This window comes from Natrix helvetica, assembly GCF_964273705.1.
Source record: "Natrix helvetica genome assembly, chromosome: 8".
NCBI lineage: Eukaryota > Metazoa > Chordata > Lepidosauria > Squamata > Natricidae > Natrix > Natrix helvetica.
The window spans coordinates 28,320,671-28,334,198 of record NC_138559.1 but is presented as its reverse complement, the minus strand read 5'-3'; the positions used below and the strand labels follow the sequence as shown (position 1 = coordinate 28,334,198).

The window sequence follows — 13,528 nt, the reverse complement described above, 5'->3', positions numbered from 1 at the left end:
CCCTGTTTCGGGTGACCCGTTCCCTCTTGTTTGAGAGATCACGGGAAGCCCCTCTACAGGGCAGAGCAGAGGAGTTTGGGAATTATCTACAGGACAAAGTCGCTCAAATCCGGATGGGATGGACCCCTTTCAGTGGTCCAGTAGAGACGCCCGTTGCGAGTCTTGAGGGACCGCTTTGGGAGGAGTTTGACTCGGTTGCCATCGAGGATTTGGACAGGTTGCGTGGACGTCTGCGACCCACCACATGTTTATTGGACCCGTGTCCCTCCTGGCTTGTACTGGCATCCTGGGAGGTTACGCGCGACTGGCTCCTGGGCCTGGTGAACGCCTCGTTGGGTGAGGGGTCTCTACCGGCCGCCTTGAAAGAGGCGGTGGTGAGGCCCCTGCTCAAGAAGCCTTCCCTGGACCCAACGGACCTAGTCAATTATCGTCCAGTCTCCAACCTTCCTTTTTTAGCGAAGGTTGTAGAGAGTGTGGTAGCACAGCAGTTCCCACGTCACCTGGAGGAAAATGATTATCTAGACCCGCGCCAGTCCGGCTTCCGACCCGGGCACAGCACGGAGACGGCCTTGGTCGCATTGGTCGATGATCTCTGGAGGGCCAGAGATAGGGGTTGTTCCTCTATCCTGGTCCTATTAGATCTCTCGGCGGCGTTCGATACCATCGACCATGGTATCCTGTTGCACCGGCTAGAGGGGCTGGGAGTCAGAGGCACCGTTTTACGGTGGTTTGGCTCCTACCTCTCTGGTCGGACGCAACGTGTGTTGACAGGGGAGCAGAGTTCGACCCGGAGGCCACTCACATGTGGAGTGCCACAGGGATCGGTGCTCTCGCCCCTCCTGTTCAACACATATATGAAACCGCTGGGCGAGATCATCCGTGGTTTTGGAGTGGGATATCATCTGTATGCTGATGATACTCAGCTATACATTTCCACTCCGAACCACCCCAATGAGGCCGTCGAAATGATGTCCCGGTGCCTGGAGGCCGTACGGGTCTGGATGGATGGCAACCGACTAAAACTCAACCCTTCCAAGACGGAGTGGCTGTGGCTTCCGGCCTCCCGGTTCAACCAGGTGCTTCCATCTCTGGCCATCGGGGGCGTCCAACTAGCCCCCATGGAACAGGTGCGCAATTTGGGCGTCCTCCTGGATACCCGGCTGTCCATGGATAACCATGTAACAGCCGTGGCAAGGGGGGCGTTCCATCAGGTTCGCCTGATGCGCCAATTGCGCCCCTTATTGGACCGGGATGCCCTACGCACAGTCACCCATGCGCTAGTGACGTCTCGCCTGGATTACTGCAATGCTCTCTACATGGGGCTTCCCTTGAGATGCACTCGGAGACTACAGTTGGTCCAGAACGCGGCCGCGCGGGTGATTATGGGGAGGACCAGATACTCCCCTGTAACACCTCTCCTGCGCGAGCTGCACTGGCTGCCTGTGGTCTACCGAGTGCGTTTCAAGGTTTTGATTATGATCTTTAAAGCGCTCCATGGCACAGGGCCTAGTTATATGCAGGATCGCATCCTGCCCCACACATCCCTACGACCAATTCGCTCACACAGAGAGGGACTTCTCCGGGTGCCGTCCGCCAAACAGTGTCGGGGGGCGACACCCAGGAGCAGAGCCTTCTCTGTGATGGGCCCAGCCCTATGGAATGACCTCCCCCGTGACATCAGGATTACTTCCGATCTCCGCTCCTTCCGTGTACAGCTGAAGACCCACCTCTTTCAATTATCCGGCCTGGCTCAATCGCAATCGTAATTTTCCCATTCCTCCAAACTGTTTTTTAAATTGTTCTTAAATATTAATTTTATTGGGTTTTTACAATTGGGGTATTTTAAAGTAGATTTTTAACTGTCTATTGATGTAATTTGTTTCCTCCTCCGTGTATATGTATATGTGTTGTGTATGTATGTACGTTTGGTGTTGTTATGTATTTTATGTTATATGCTCCATTGTACGCCGCCCCGAGTCCTACTTGGAAAGGGAGCGGCTAATAAATCCAAATTTATTATTATTATTATTATTATTAGGAGGGACTCTCCTGCCAGCAGCCTTCCAGATTCTGGAGGGGGAAGAGGGTGTGGATTGGTTCTCCACGGGGGACTGGGGAGGATACCTTTGTAGAGAAAGATCCTCACTCGAAATAATGATGATTCCCCATGATTATATAAGATCCTTAACAGTATGCACACTCTGCAACCCTTGCTGCACCCCTGCTATGCAATATTTTAACTTTGGTGTTTTTAAATAATTGGTATTGATGTGTTATCTCTTTTAGCATAAGACCCTTGCGGGAGGTGAAAAGCGGCTGACAAATATTTTGGGAAATCCTTAATGAAATCGATACATAGCCTAGATAACATAATGGAGCAGTTCCAGCACCTCAAGCCACTGAGTGCACTTTCCAGAGACAAAAGGGCACCCGAGTAGCGGCAGCTGCCTCCCATGAAGCTCTCTCTACAGCCTACTTGGCACACACCTTCCTTGGAAGAGTCCCCAGCAGAAGAGCAGTGGAGAGTGCAAATCCAGGAACAGAAAACAGCAAAATATCTCATAAATAAAGAGAAGAAATTCAGACTGGCTGGTAAAACCTCTGCAGGTCAAAAGGGGCAGAATAGATTTTTCATATAAAATGGAAGTTACAGGATTGGTGGTAGTTATGAGACAGACGCATAGAGTTAAATCCATCTAATCTCCTTTACCATTTAATGGTGTATATCATCCTAATTCCATCTTTCATAAAACTGCCTCCAAATCAGCAAGAGAGATTAAAAATGTAGAAAAAGCCTGCAATGTTTTTAAAACAGAAATCACTTCTGGCATCTGGTCACAAGCCTTGGATGTAACCTACATACCAGAGGCATTAATTTAGACTCTACCTTCAGAAATGATGTAAAAAGGGGGCCTCCCTACAGAAACAAAGGGCAGCACAACAATGGTACCAAGATAAAGACTCTGCATTCCCAGCACTGGAAAAAAACCCACATTTTCAAGTTCTCAGTGAGCAATCTACCAAAATTGTAGGATATCGTAACCTAAAAGTATTGAAATATTAATGCTTCCGCTTTGTTCAAGGAATCTTTGTTATCATCCCAATACAATCTTGACTTGTTTTCCTCGCTCAACTTTTACAATGTTGGCAAAGTTAGACTGGTCTAGAAAGAGAATCCACTCCCATTTACAGATGTAAATCACAGAGGTGTCTCAAATCCAGCCTATCAGTTTCTCAGCCCTCCACCACTTGCAGCTGTCCTTGACTGTGCAAAGGAGACCGCACCAACGTCCCATAACCAGACTCAAAGGGAAAGAGGGCCTCTTGTAAGGGGTACCTGCGCCTTGCACATCATGTTCCTGGCTGTCCCTGTTGTTGGCTGGCTGATTGGCCCAGGAGGTCCAAAACAGTCAGAATGTGAATATCTCTACCAGTTAGTCATCTTCAGGGGGAAAGTGGTCTGTGAGTTGGCCGCTCCTGCACAAATATTTGGAAAGCCAAAGAACAGCCCTCTCAAACGAGAAGGCTGTAGAGCACTGTGAAGCGGTATATCAGTCTAAGTGCTATTGCTATTGCTTAGCTGACCAGAACTGAATTTGGTGCAGCAATATTGGATGACAAGTGTAAAAGAGCCAATATTTGTCCCCTGAGACTGGAAGAAGACACATCCTGTCCCTTCTCCTGACCTTGGTCCAGCCTAAATATCATTCCTCCCACTTCACCTGACTTAAATTAGTCACCTACACAGTCTTCAGTAAGGTTTTTGCCTCCTCAGAAAAAGTCACCTGAGAGCTAGGTAGGAGACCTGGCAGTCCATAGACAAGCCACTATCCCTCAAAGGCAGGGTCTGTTCCAGACTGATTAGCAGGGGAGGAGACAAGCAGGGCAGGGTGACCCAGGCTCACCCAATGGAGGTTACAGAGAGGCTGCCCAGTAAGTCTTTCTCTGCCCAGGTACCACTCCTGGCAAGGAGGCACGTACACTTGCTGGGGCCAAAAGGAGGCTGCCTCTCTCTGAGAGGCAATAGCCTTTGTTAAAATGTGACAAGAGGAGTCATGCCAGATGCGGGGGGGAGCCATGAACATGAAAATGTTGCGACTCATAAGGAAGACCTTCTCCCAGTTAGTGGGGGAGGCTGCATCCCACGGAGCCCCCACCTGCACCCACTGAGAGGATAGACTGTAGATGCCTTTTCCAGGCCTGCCTCATTGTTTGGGGCTCAGATGGGCAAAGGAAGGAGGAGGGTTGTGCTGTACCCTCCTCCGGCATGAAGAACAAACATTTTCTCACTGGGATTTTTGAGCAAATGGGGCAGGGAAGAGCATTCACCCACCGCATCTGACTCCTGAATTCACCCAATGCATCTGACTCCTGCCCCTATCCACATCAGGGCGAGGTCACATCGGAGACCCTATCCAGTCAGGGGCTCTGGAAGACAAAGCTTGACCACAGAATAAGCCACCAATGAGCCAGTAGGGGGACCTTGGCATGCGGTGTCTCAAAGTCTAGCTGCCAAGGCTACAGAAACCCTTAAAAAGTGTGCACAAAGCAAAGGCAATCCTATAACCGGAAGAAACTAAAATGTTCCACAAAAATAGAACATCCCTGGAATCAGTGGGTTTCTTTGCATCTACTGAGTTGCAATACATGGTTTTGTCAATTTCTGATTTCGCAAGGAACTAAAATTGACGAGGCCTCTGAAAATGCAATTCCTCATTTGGAAACTGGCTGTTCCCTTTCCTGCTTTGGGAACAGTTGCCTCCTGGCTGCTGGAGATTGGCAAGGGCTCGGACTCTAATCCCGACCAAGGGATGAATTCACACCTCCCAGCAGCACACTGCAGAATGGGTGGGCCGCCATTTTGGGAGGATCTCAGCACAGAAAGGAAGGCAGCTTTTTTCCTTCTCCCCCAGAGCTTCGATGCGGACAGGAACAGATGGGGAGGCTCACCCCCCTTCTTCTCTTGCTGTGCTGCCAGGGACAGGAGGTGCCTACAGGATGGAAGGCAAAGCCAGAAATTCTGCCCAGCTCTCTCTAGATAAGGGGAACTCTTCCAGGTGGATTCCAACCAAGAGGACTTTTGCAGCCACTGCCCAGGTTTGGAGGGCCTTGAGGTCCTTCAGTGCCGAGCGAGTATGGGGAAGGTGCAGCTGCCCCATCTGTTACCTGCTCTGAATGCGACTGCTCAGCAGAACTTGGGATGTGTGAAGCTACTTTCCCCCCAATTTAATGAGGATCCATGTTTAATTTCCATGGCAAACAAAGCAAGGCACAGTGAGGTGGGGGGAGGGTGAAGGAAGATTTTCAATGGAGACCCTATGGCTGCCTGAACTGAATAGGAAGACAGAAAATGACAGGTGTTCCCAATCACACTGAGTACCTGGACCATCTCCAGCCTGTGACAGGAAACCAAGGTGTTCTTTTCTATTCCCTCTCCCATCACAAAAGCTGTGGCACCCAGCTCCACCCAGCAAACTCCCAGCCTGTCCTTGTAAGCCATTCATTGGGAAGTGGGGATTTTTAATAATGAAGAAACAAAAAAGAGCTCATCTACTGACAGATATTCCCAAACTTCGGTGATTTCCTGGAACAAACAGTTGGCTTTTTTGTTCTACAGGAGCCCATTTCATACGGCACAAACTATTAAGCTTCTGTGCTTTGATGCACCAATATATTAAATATCCAAAAGGTTTTTCATGCATTAAGACATTCCATTTCTTTTCTTAATGCCACCTAACCTCTGTAGCATTATTATTCACTTTCTGGAACCGCTTCAGTATAATACTTTGTAACAAAGAAGCAGTTAGGGTCCTTATTTTTTAATCATGGCTTCCAAAAAGGGATGAGGCAGTAGAAGATTCTCTTTCAGAATGAAGGTTGTTCGATTTGGTCTCTACAAAAACCAAACCAGCCCCGACACCTTCCTCTCAACCGACACTGAAATGATCATTGCCTCTCACATGAAGTTATTAGTCTGGCTGTGAAAAATCAAAAGGGTCTCAGCTCAGATCGTGTCTTCTTTTTCCCCCTGCCTTTTGCACAGTCAAAATGCAAATGAAGGCAAATCAGACGCTGGCATGGATGGCAGCGACAAGAAAAAAGATCTGGGCAACATTCTAGAAAAACAGGCGAGCCCTGGCTTTAATTAAAAAGTTTTGGGATGATTAATCACCCATTTTCAGATATCTGGGTATGTCCCTAGAAGGAATAAATAGGAATAAGTAAATGCTGTTTCTGTATCTTGCCTCCCATCAACGTCTCCAACTGAACCAAAGGTAAGAGACACTTGCTCAGCAGGAGAGAATAGCTGATGCCAGAACCTATGAAGCTGAAGGAGAGCCAGTCACTCCCGAAATGCTGCCCGCCACGGCTGCACGATGGGGCTGGAGGCTCCTGCACCAAACAGATGGCAGAAGCTGCCGCTGCCCGTTCTTTTATGCCACGCAGATCGATTACTCTACATCGGATTGTAATTTCATCCAAGGCAACCTCCCATCGCCTTCTCATTTCAACAGCTTCATTAGTTTGTCCCCAGTTTTGACACACAAGATCACTGCTCCCGATGGGAAGCTGAAGCATCTGAAGGAATTGCATTTTCCACCTACCCCCTAAGGCTTCCCCTCCCGTTCCATCCCGTCTCTATCAAACTGCCGGGTTCGATTTATGGAAGCGCTTCCAGATTTTAAAGGCCCGCCGGGCTTGGGAATGTGTGTTTCCTGGGTTTCAAAGATGGTTCTCCATCTACTTTGAGAACTGGAGACAAGAGAACAAAGCTCTAAAAGTACCGCGCTCCGCGTTAAGCCTTGAACATTCTCGCTTGGAGCAGAGGCAGAAACGCTGCGCTAGAGTCTCTCCGACATTCATGTAATTAAGGACGTTTCTGCAGCGATGGGCTGAGGGAGGTGGGTGGGATTCATTTTAATTTCCTATTGAATGATTTCAGGGCTCTAACCGTGCGATTGCTAGCTGGGATTGGAAGGGCAGCTGCCTGCTCAGTCCCGGCAGAGGCCAGGAGGCAAATGGTCCCGCAGCAGTCCTTGCCTCTTCAGAAGGGACTGCCTGCACCCACCGCGGGCGGCAGGACAAAGGGGCGGCAGCCAACCGAGGCCCAAGGGAGGCCGCCATCCTTTCGTCAGAGGGGCAAAGAGGGAACGCTATTAGCCGGCCGCCAGAAGCAGCCTCGGGGGCAAGCCTGGGGACGCTGAGCCGCTGCCCCTACCGAGCTGGGCAGGGCAGAGGGATCGCAAGCTGCTCCTGTCTCTCCTGGAGGGAAGGACGGCCAGGACAGGGAAGCAGCTCCCGCAGAAACTCCTTAAGTTCCCGCCCCGACGGGGCGCCCCGCCGCCGCCCGGTAGCCCCGCCGCCGCCTACCTGGGCTGGTCCAGGAGTTGAGCAGCAGGAGGCAAGAAGTGACCAGCCACATGCCATCCAGGGGGGCCGGTGCCGCGGGCGGGCGGGCGCCCTGCCTCTGCCCGTATCCCCGGCCGGCCCTCGCCAGCTTCCCCCGTCGTCGGGTGCTCCGCGCTCCGCACGGCCAGCCCGCCCGCCCGCCAGCCTAGCGCTACGCTCAGCCGCTCCGACTGTCAGCCGGCGAGCGAGCGAGCGAGCGAACGAAGGAACGAAGGAACGCGCGGACGAGCTAGCGAACGGGCGGGCTGCGAGGGAGGAGGAGCGGGCGGCCTCCCAGATCCCCGCCCACCAGCCGGGAGGGGGAGAAGAGGCGCCTCGCGCCGGGCTCTGGGCAGGTGCTCCGCTAAGGCGGGCGGGCCGGCGCGGGCCGTATCTTCCACCTGCGGCCCCCCTCCCCGGGAAACCCGCCTCGCCTCAGCCCGGCCCGCCTCCCCGCTGAAGCCCCCGAGCTCTGTTTTGGGTCCCCCGTTTACCTCTGGCAGCTGGGAGCGGCCTCCTCTCCGTCGGCCTCGCCTTTCCGAGGAAGGAGACAGTGGCAAAGGAGCGCTCTGGAGGCGGCGGGCTGTTCTTGCCCCCAGCCGAACCTGGGCTGGGCTGGCGGTTCCGGCGCCGAACAACTGGGTTCTCCTTCTTGCAACCAGTAAGGAGGGACTGCCGGCGTCTCCTCTCCGCGGCGGAAAAAAGTTTTGCGGACCCGTCGGAGACTTGGCGGCTGGCCCTCAGGCGGTCAGGCATGGCCGTCTGGCGCCGTTGGGTCCCTTCGAGGCCCAAGCCAGGCCACCGGTGCAACTGGCCTGCCCTGCCCGGCAGATCGAAATCGACTGCCCGGCCAATCGTGCCCAGGTTCAGGTCCTCCGGTTGACCGCCGGCTTCCCGCTGGTCGCGTCACGGCTTCCTCCCCACTCCCGGAGCCGGTCGCCTGTTGAAGGGCCGCGTACCACGCCTACGACACGTGGGGAGCGTTCGGCTCACGAGGAAGCGGCCTCCGCCTGAGGAGCCGGACCGGGAGCGCCCCTCCTGAGAACGGCAGGCGGGGCTGAGCCGCGGGTCGCCCGTGAGTGGGCAGAGGATCAAGGACCGACCTTGCCGCCCCTCGGCCCTCCCGCGCTACGCCTACCCCCGCCCATCCCTCCTCTGGCGACGGCCTCCGAGGCGCCAGGCCCTCACCCCCCGCTTTTGGACCTCGACGGCCCCCGCTCTTCCTGCTCTCCAAACGCACCGGCCCTGGCCTTGCGAGCTCGCCCCCGCTCCCGGCCAGTCCTGGGCGAGTAGAGCGAACGAAGCCTTGAACTCCTAACACCGAGGAAACGTTCCGCAGGAAGCCTCCTTTCCAAGATTCCCCTGGAGCTGCAGAGGTTTCTGGGAGACCTTGGGGTCTGCGTAGTCAGGAAACGAAGGGCAAGCCACACACGGATGGAAGTCCAAAGCCAGCTCAGCTGGGACTTGTGGACTTCAACTCCCAGAATTCCTGAGTCAGAATACCAGAATTCTGGGAGCTGAAGTCTACAAGTCATAAAAGGGCCGTAGTTCCTCACCCCTGCTCTAAATAACGCAAGGATAGCAATGTATTCTGGAAAGGTCCTCCAAAGGAATCTCTCACCAGTGGGGATTTTTCAAACTCTGAAGCCTTTTGGTCAAAATCTCCCCCAGAAATTAGAGGAGAATAATCAAGATGTAGTCCTCCCTGGCACATTTTGTTGATGACATATCCTTCAGAGGTGGCCCAAATGTGATTGTACCTTGGCACTGCTAAAGGAACTTTGCTGAAGAAACGGACCTGGACTGGCGCCGCCGGGTTGCCCAAGGTGGCTTCCTCTGAAGAAACTGTCCATTTACAGCAGTTCATTTAGTGACCATTTGAAGTCACAATGGCACTGAAAAAAGTGCCATCCCCATTTTTCACACTTATGACTGTTGCAGCACCCCCATGGTCACATGATCAAAATTCAGACTCATATTTGCAACAGTTGCCGTGTCCTGGGATCATGTGATCATCTTTTGTGACCTTCTGACAAACAAAGTAATGGGGCCGCCAGATTAACGCAGCCATTTTACTAATTTAACAACTGCAGTGATTCACTTAACCACAGCAAGAAAGGTCATAAAATGGGGCAAAACTCATTGAATAACTGTCTCACTTGGCAGCAGAAATTTTGGGCTCAATTGTGATTGTAAACCAAGGCCTAAGTATAGTCAACCTGTGAGGGAGGGTCTGCGGGAAGGACACCTTGGGCGGGTACCATTCTCTTTCCAATGGGGCTGGAACTGGAGACGAGAGCTGACTGGAAGTGAGGTGAGCTCTTCCTGTCTGCGTAAGATGGTGTGGGAGTGGTAGACATGCATTAGGAACCAGATCTCAACCCTACATAGCAAGCCAGTAGAAGAACGAGCACCGTTGGCATGAATCGATCCTGTTATCTTATTGGGCTATCTAGAGTTTGAGGCACCGTTCTACACTAGTTTCAGCCCACAGAGGAGTGGATGGCTGGGAGGAACAACCCAGCAAGGGGCTGCTTCGGTACTAGACAGTTCAGGGCTCAGCTTTCTGCTTTTCCTCTGCTGGTTTGGGGTTAGGTATCATCAATATATCACATAGGCACAACAATAGAAAAATTAAGGAAGTTTTAATTCAGGATCTAGTCCGGGTCAAAACCCAGCACAAAAAAACTACTATTTGTTCACAAGCATTGTGGTTCTGGACTAAGAATAACTTCATCCGTAATTGTGGACAAGATCACGCTCCCTTTAAAGGAGCTGAACTTCATTTTGCAGAGACTCCTAGACTCAGGGTTGCGGCGGCGGCGGCTGCTGCTAATACAGCAGGTAAAGGCACAGCCAGGTGAGCTGGGTGTGCCAATTGCTATCTTAATTAACAAGGATGCTCTGCCCACTGTGATTCACATACTGACCACCCTGCAGTTAGATTACTGTAAAACACTGGAGCATGGGACTGCCTTTGAAGATCATTCAGAAGCTTCGGCTGGGTTGGCTGTTAGACACTATGGAACTGTAGTGCAAACTGTGTAGAACACCCATTCTTTGGTTGCTGCCTGGGTTGCTAACAGACTTCCATTCAAAGTGATTCAGTTTTAATCTTTAAAACGGTACCTGGCTTGGCTACATATTACCTTCACTTGTATCAACTGGGACTGGAAATAATTAATCCAAAAAGCAAGTCTCTCAGAGCTCCGATCAGTAATATTTATTGGGGTGAAAACTCTGATTCCAAAATGTACTCTACTCTCAAATGAGAAACTTGTATGTAGGCAATTTCAGTTGGCATGATTCTGACTTTTTTCACAATTTTTTATACAGTGGGGAAGAGCTTTGTCTCTTTTTGAACAAGACTCACTCGGAAACTGTTTTGTTCAGGAAAAACTGTCCTGTCTCACAACAGGCAAAAAGAGATGACGAGGATCCCATCTCTACAAGAATTGGGGGGACGACGACGACATAGTGTTCCTCTGTGATGGACAGACCATGCTTTCCAATGCCTGCAAGGTTTGCCTAAAAGCTCTGCCCTTTTAACTTACCACAAATTAGCAAAAGCTGTTATGTTTCTGCAGAGATTTAAAGTTCAATAGGATGGTGACTATGTGGGCAACCATTTTTGTTTTCATTTCTGTTTTTGTTCCGGTAGAACCCTGTTGTTCTAACATGCAGTTTCTTATATTTAGGTTATATTTTATGTAGTTCACCTGGAATCAAGATGGAACTAGACAGCACAAAAGTACTAGAAATAAATAAGCGAACAAACAAACTAGCAATATCCAGGGACTGGAGCATGGATGGTGTTTTCAGACCCCTTTTTCTTTCTTTGGGGTATAATCTTTGACCATGGAGTAGTCTTTCCATGCCTCCCCCCAGCAGGGGACTCTGCAGTCAGGACCTTTGAGAAAGCTCAGCTCTAATCACACACACCCACACCCACGGCCGTCTCTGTGGTGGGGGAAGCATCTTTGTGCTTTACCTTCTTTAGGGCCTTATTTGCCTCACTCTCTTCCTCCGGGTTGGCCCCTTTCTGCTTACAGGAAGACTGTCATTCACCCATAGGAAAAGGAACTTCGCTCCTTTCTTCATCACTATCAGATTAATATTACTCTTGGGAAGGTGAGGGTCTTGTTGGTCTTCTTGGAAACCTGCCTTCCTTTCCCTAAAATTAGATATTCAAATAGTGTTATCCTTCCACTCCCTCCCCATCTTCCCTTTTCAGAGTAAACCATTCCTTCTCTTCATCTTCTGTGTTGCCCTTTTCTGAAGCCTCTACCCTTTCTTTCTTCTGGGTTTCCTCTTACCAATCTTCTGTGGCCTGGAAGGATGTGGGAAATAACACAGGAAATGCTGCTTTTCAGGACTGTGATATCATAAAAGGGGGAAAAAACCTTTACTAGACTAAAGTCCATTTTGCTATGATAAAATCAAACAAAAGGCAAGCAAATGCAAAAACACAAACCACACAAAATCAAAATTAGGTCTAACCAAAAACGCTTAAAAAAACATTAAAATTGTTTCATGAAATTCAAATAATCTACTTCAAACTATGAGAGGCTCTTAATTTTTTGAAACTAAGTCAGAAGAAATCTTAGAAGCCTTTTGAAAGTAAGCAGGAGAATAGAGGGTTGTTTATTCTGCTTTGCTGCATATGCAGAGTGAAGTATAAAATCCGGGCCACAGGGTGTGTGTGTGTGGGGGGGGGTGATCAGCTGCTCCCCTCAGCCATTCTGGCCGAGTATGGATGGGAGCTGCTCCTTTGAGGGAGAAGCTCTGTCCTGTGGAAGCCTGTATGTTCCTCCAGGGAGAAACCAGCCATGGAATGAGCCCCACGACCTCAGTCTTTGCCCTCAACCAGGTAGGCAGGTCTTTGACAGATCACACTTGCCGTTTGCCCAGCTGGATGGCTGCTGTGTTCCCCCTTTGCCGCGTGGTTGTCTTTACTGTCCTTAATAAACTCATCTTTGATTTACTATAATTGGACACAAACGTTCTGTGGTTAACAGGAGGCCAGCAGAGATAAGCTAGTCAATTCTGGGCTAATGACTCCCTGGAGGCGATGATCTTTTTTCTCCTCCTGATGTGTGAGGTTTCCAGGCAGGCCGTTGTCAGTGATCCCCTCAGAGTAATGTCAGGCGGTGATGTGGGACATCAACCATTGGGACTGAAGAACTGCTCCTTGGACTACCTTTCTCATTACTGTCCGGGTCCGGAAGACACCGGCAAGGTGCGGTGGCTCACCAGTTAAGACCCTGTGGTTGTCGGCTGGAAAGCCGGCAGCACAGGTTCAAGGCCCGAGCACCACGAGATGAGGGGAGCTCCCGTCCTTGCCTCACCTCCTGCCAACCTAGCAGTTCGAAAGCATGCAAATGCGAGTCGATAAATAGGTACCACTTTGGTGGGAAGGTAACAGTGCTCTGTGATGTCGTGCTGGCCATGTGAACATGTAAATATCTTGGGATAGTGCTGGCTCAACAGCCTCGAAATGGAAATGAGCACCGCCCCCTAAAGTTGGCAATAACTAACAGAGTAACAGAGCCTTCCTGAATAAACCGGCACATGTGGAGAAATCAGCCACATCTCTGAGAGCTTCCCTGATCAAATTTATCATGGAGGAGCGTGCAGGCTCTCAATCTGACTTGCCCCAAAGCCACCCAGAATTCAGAAGTGGTGGGTGTAATGCAAGCTGCAGAAGGAAAAAGTAAAGGATGCCTTGGGGAGGGGGGGGGCACAGGAGGAAGGTTAAATACAACCAGATGAGAAAGGAAGGAGTGTAGAAATGATGTTATAGAATCAAAGGGATCAAGGGACATATGTGGGGGGGGGAGCAGGGATGATAGACCAGCTGACCAAAGGCAACAAGGAAAGGAACAGATCAATAAAAGCAACAGGGAAGAGAGAAGGTTCTGTGAACCCAGTAGAATTCATAACTCATAATTTGTTCTCAAATTCACCTTAGCCCCCAGAAGAGATCCTCAAATCTGTTTTTAGGCCTGATAAGAGAGCCATCCCTCCTAAAGCACAAAACGGGTCCCTTATGAGTCCCCCCAAACTCCTGCTTAATCATAGATGTCCATTTCATGTATAGAGGACACTCATAATTGATGGGTTACAGAGATTCGTGGAA

The 13,528-nt window shown here is 50.6% G+C and overlaps 1 protein-coding gene across 5 annotated transcripts in view; it reads right to left on the bottom strand.

The window, feature by feature from the left end:
• The window catches only part of DSCAML1 (DS cell adhesion molecule like 1), a 111,981-nt gene extending 103,165 nt beyond the window's left edge, over window positions 1-8,816 (bottom strand). For 3 of the 5 annotated variants that reach the window (XM_081961379.1, XM_081961380.1, XM_081961382.1), the window contains exon 1: window positions 7,884-8,816. In XM_081961379.1, coding sequence (XP_081817505.1) covers window positions 7,884-8,145 — 262 coding nt within the window. In that variant the 5' untranslated portion in view covers window positions 8,146-8,816. Of the gene's footprint in view, window positions 1-7,371; window positions 7,549-7,883 lie in introns of those variants that run through there. The other 2 variants (XM_081961381.1, XM_081961383.1) reach the window with 1 other exon arrangement.
• Between the last annotated feature and the right edge of the window lie 4,712 nt (window positions 8,817-13,528).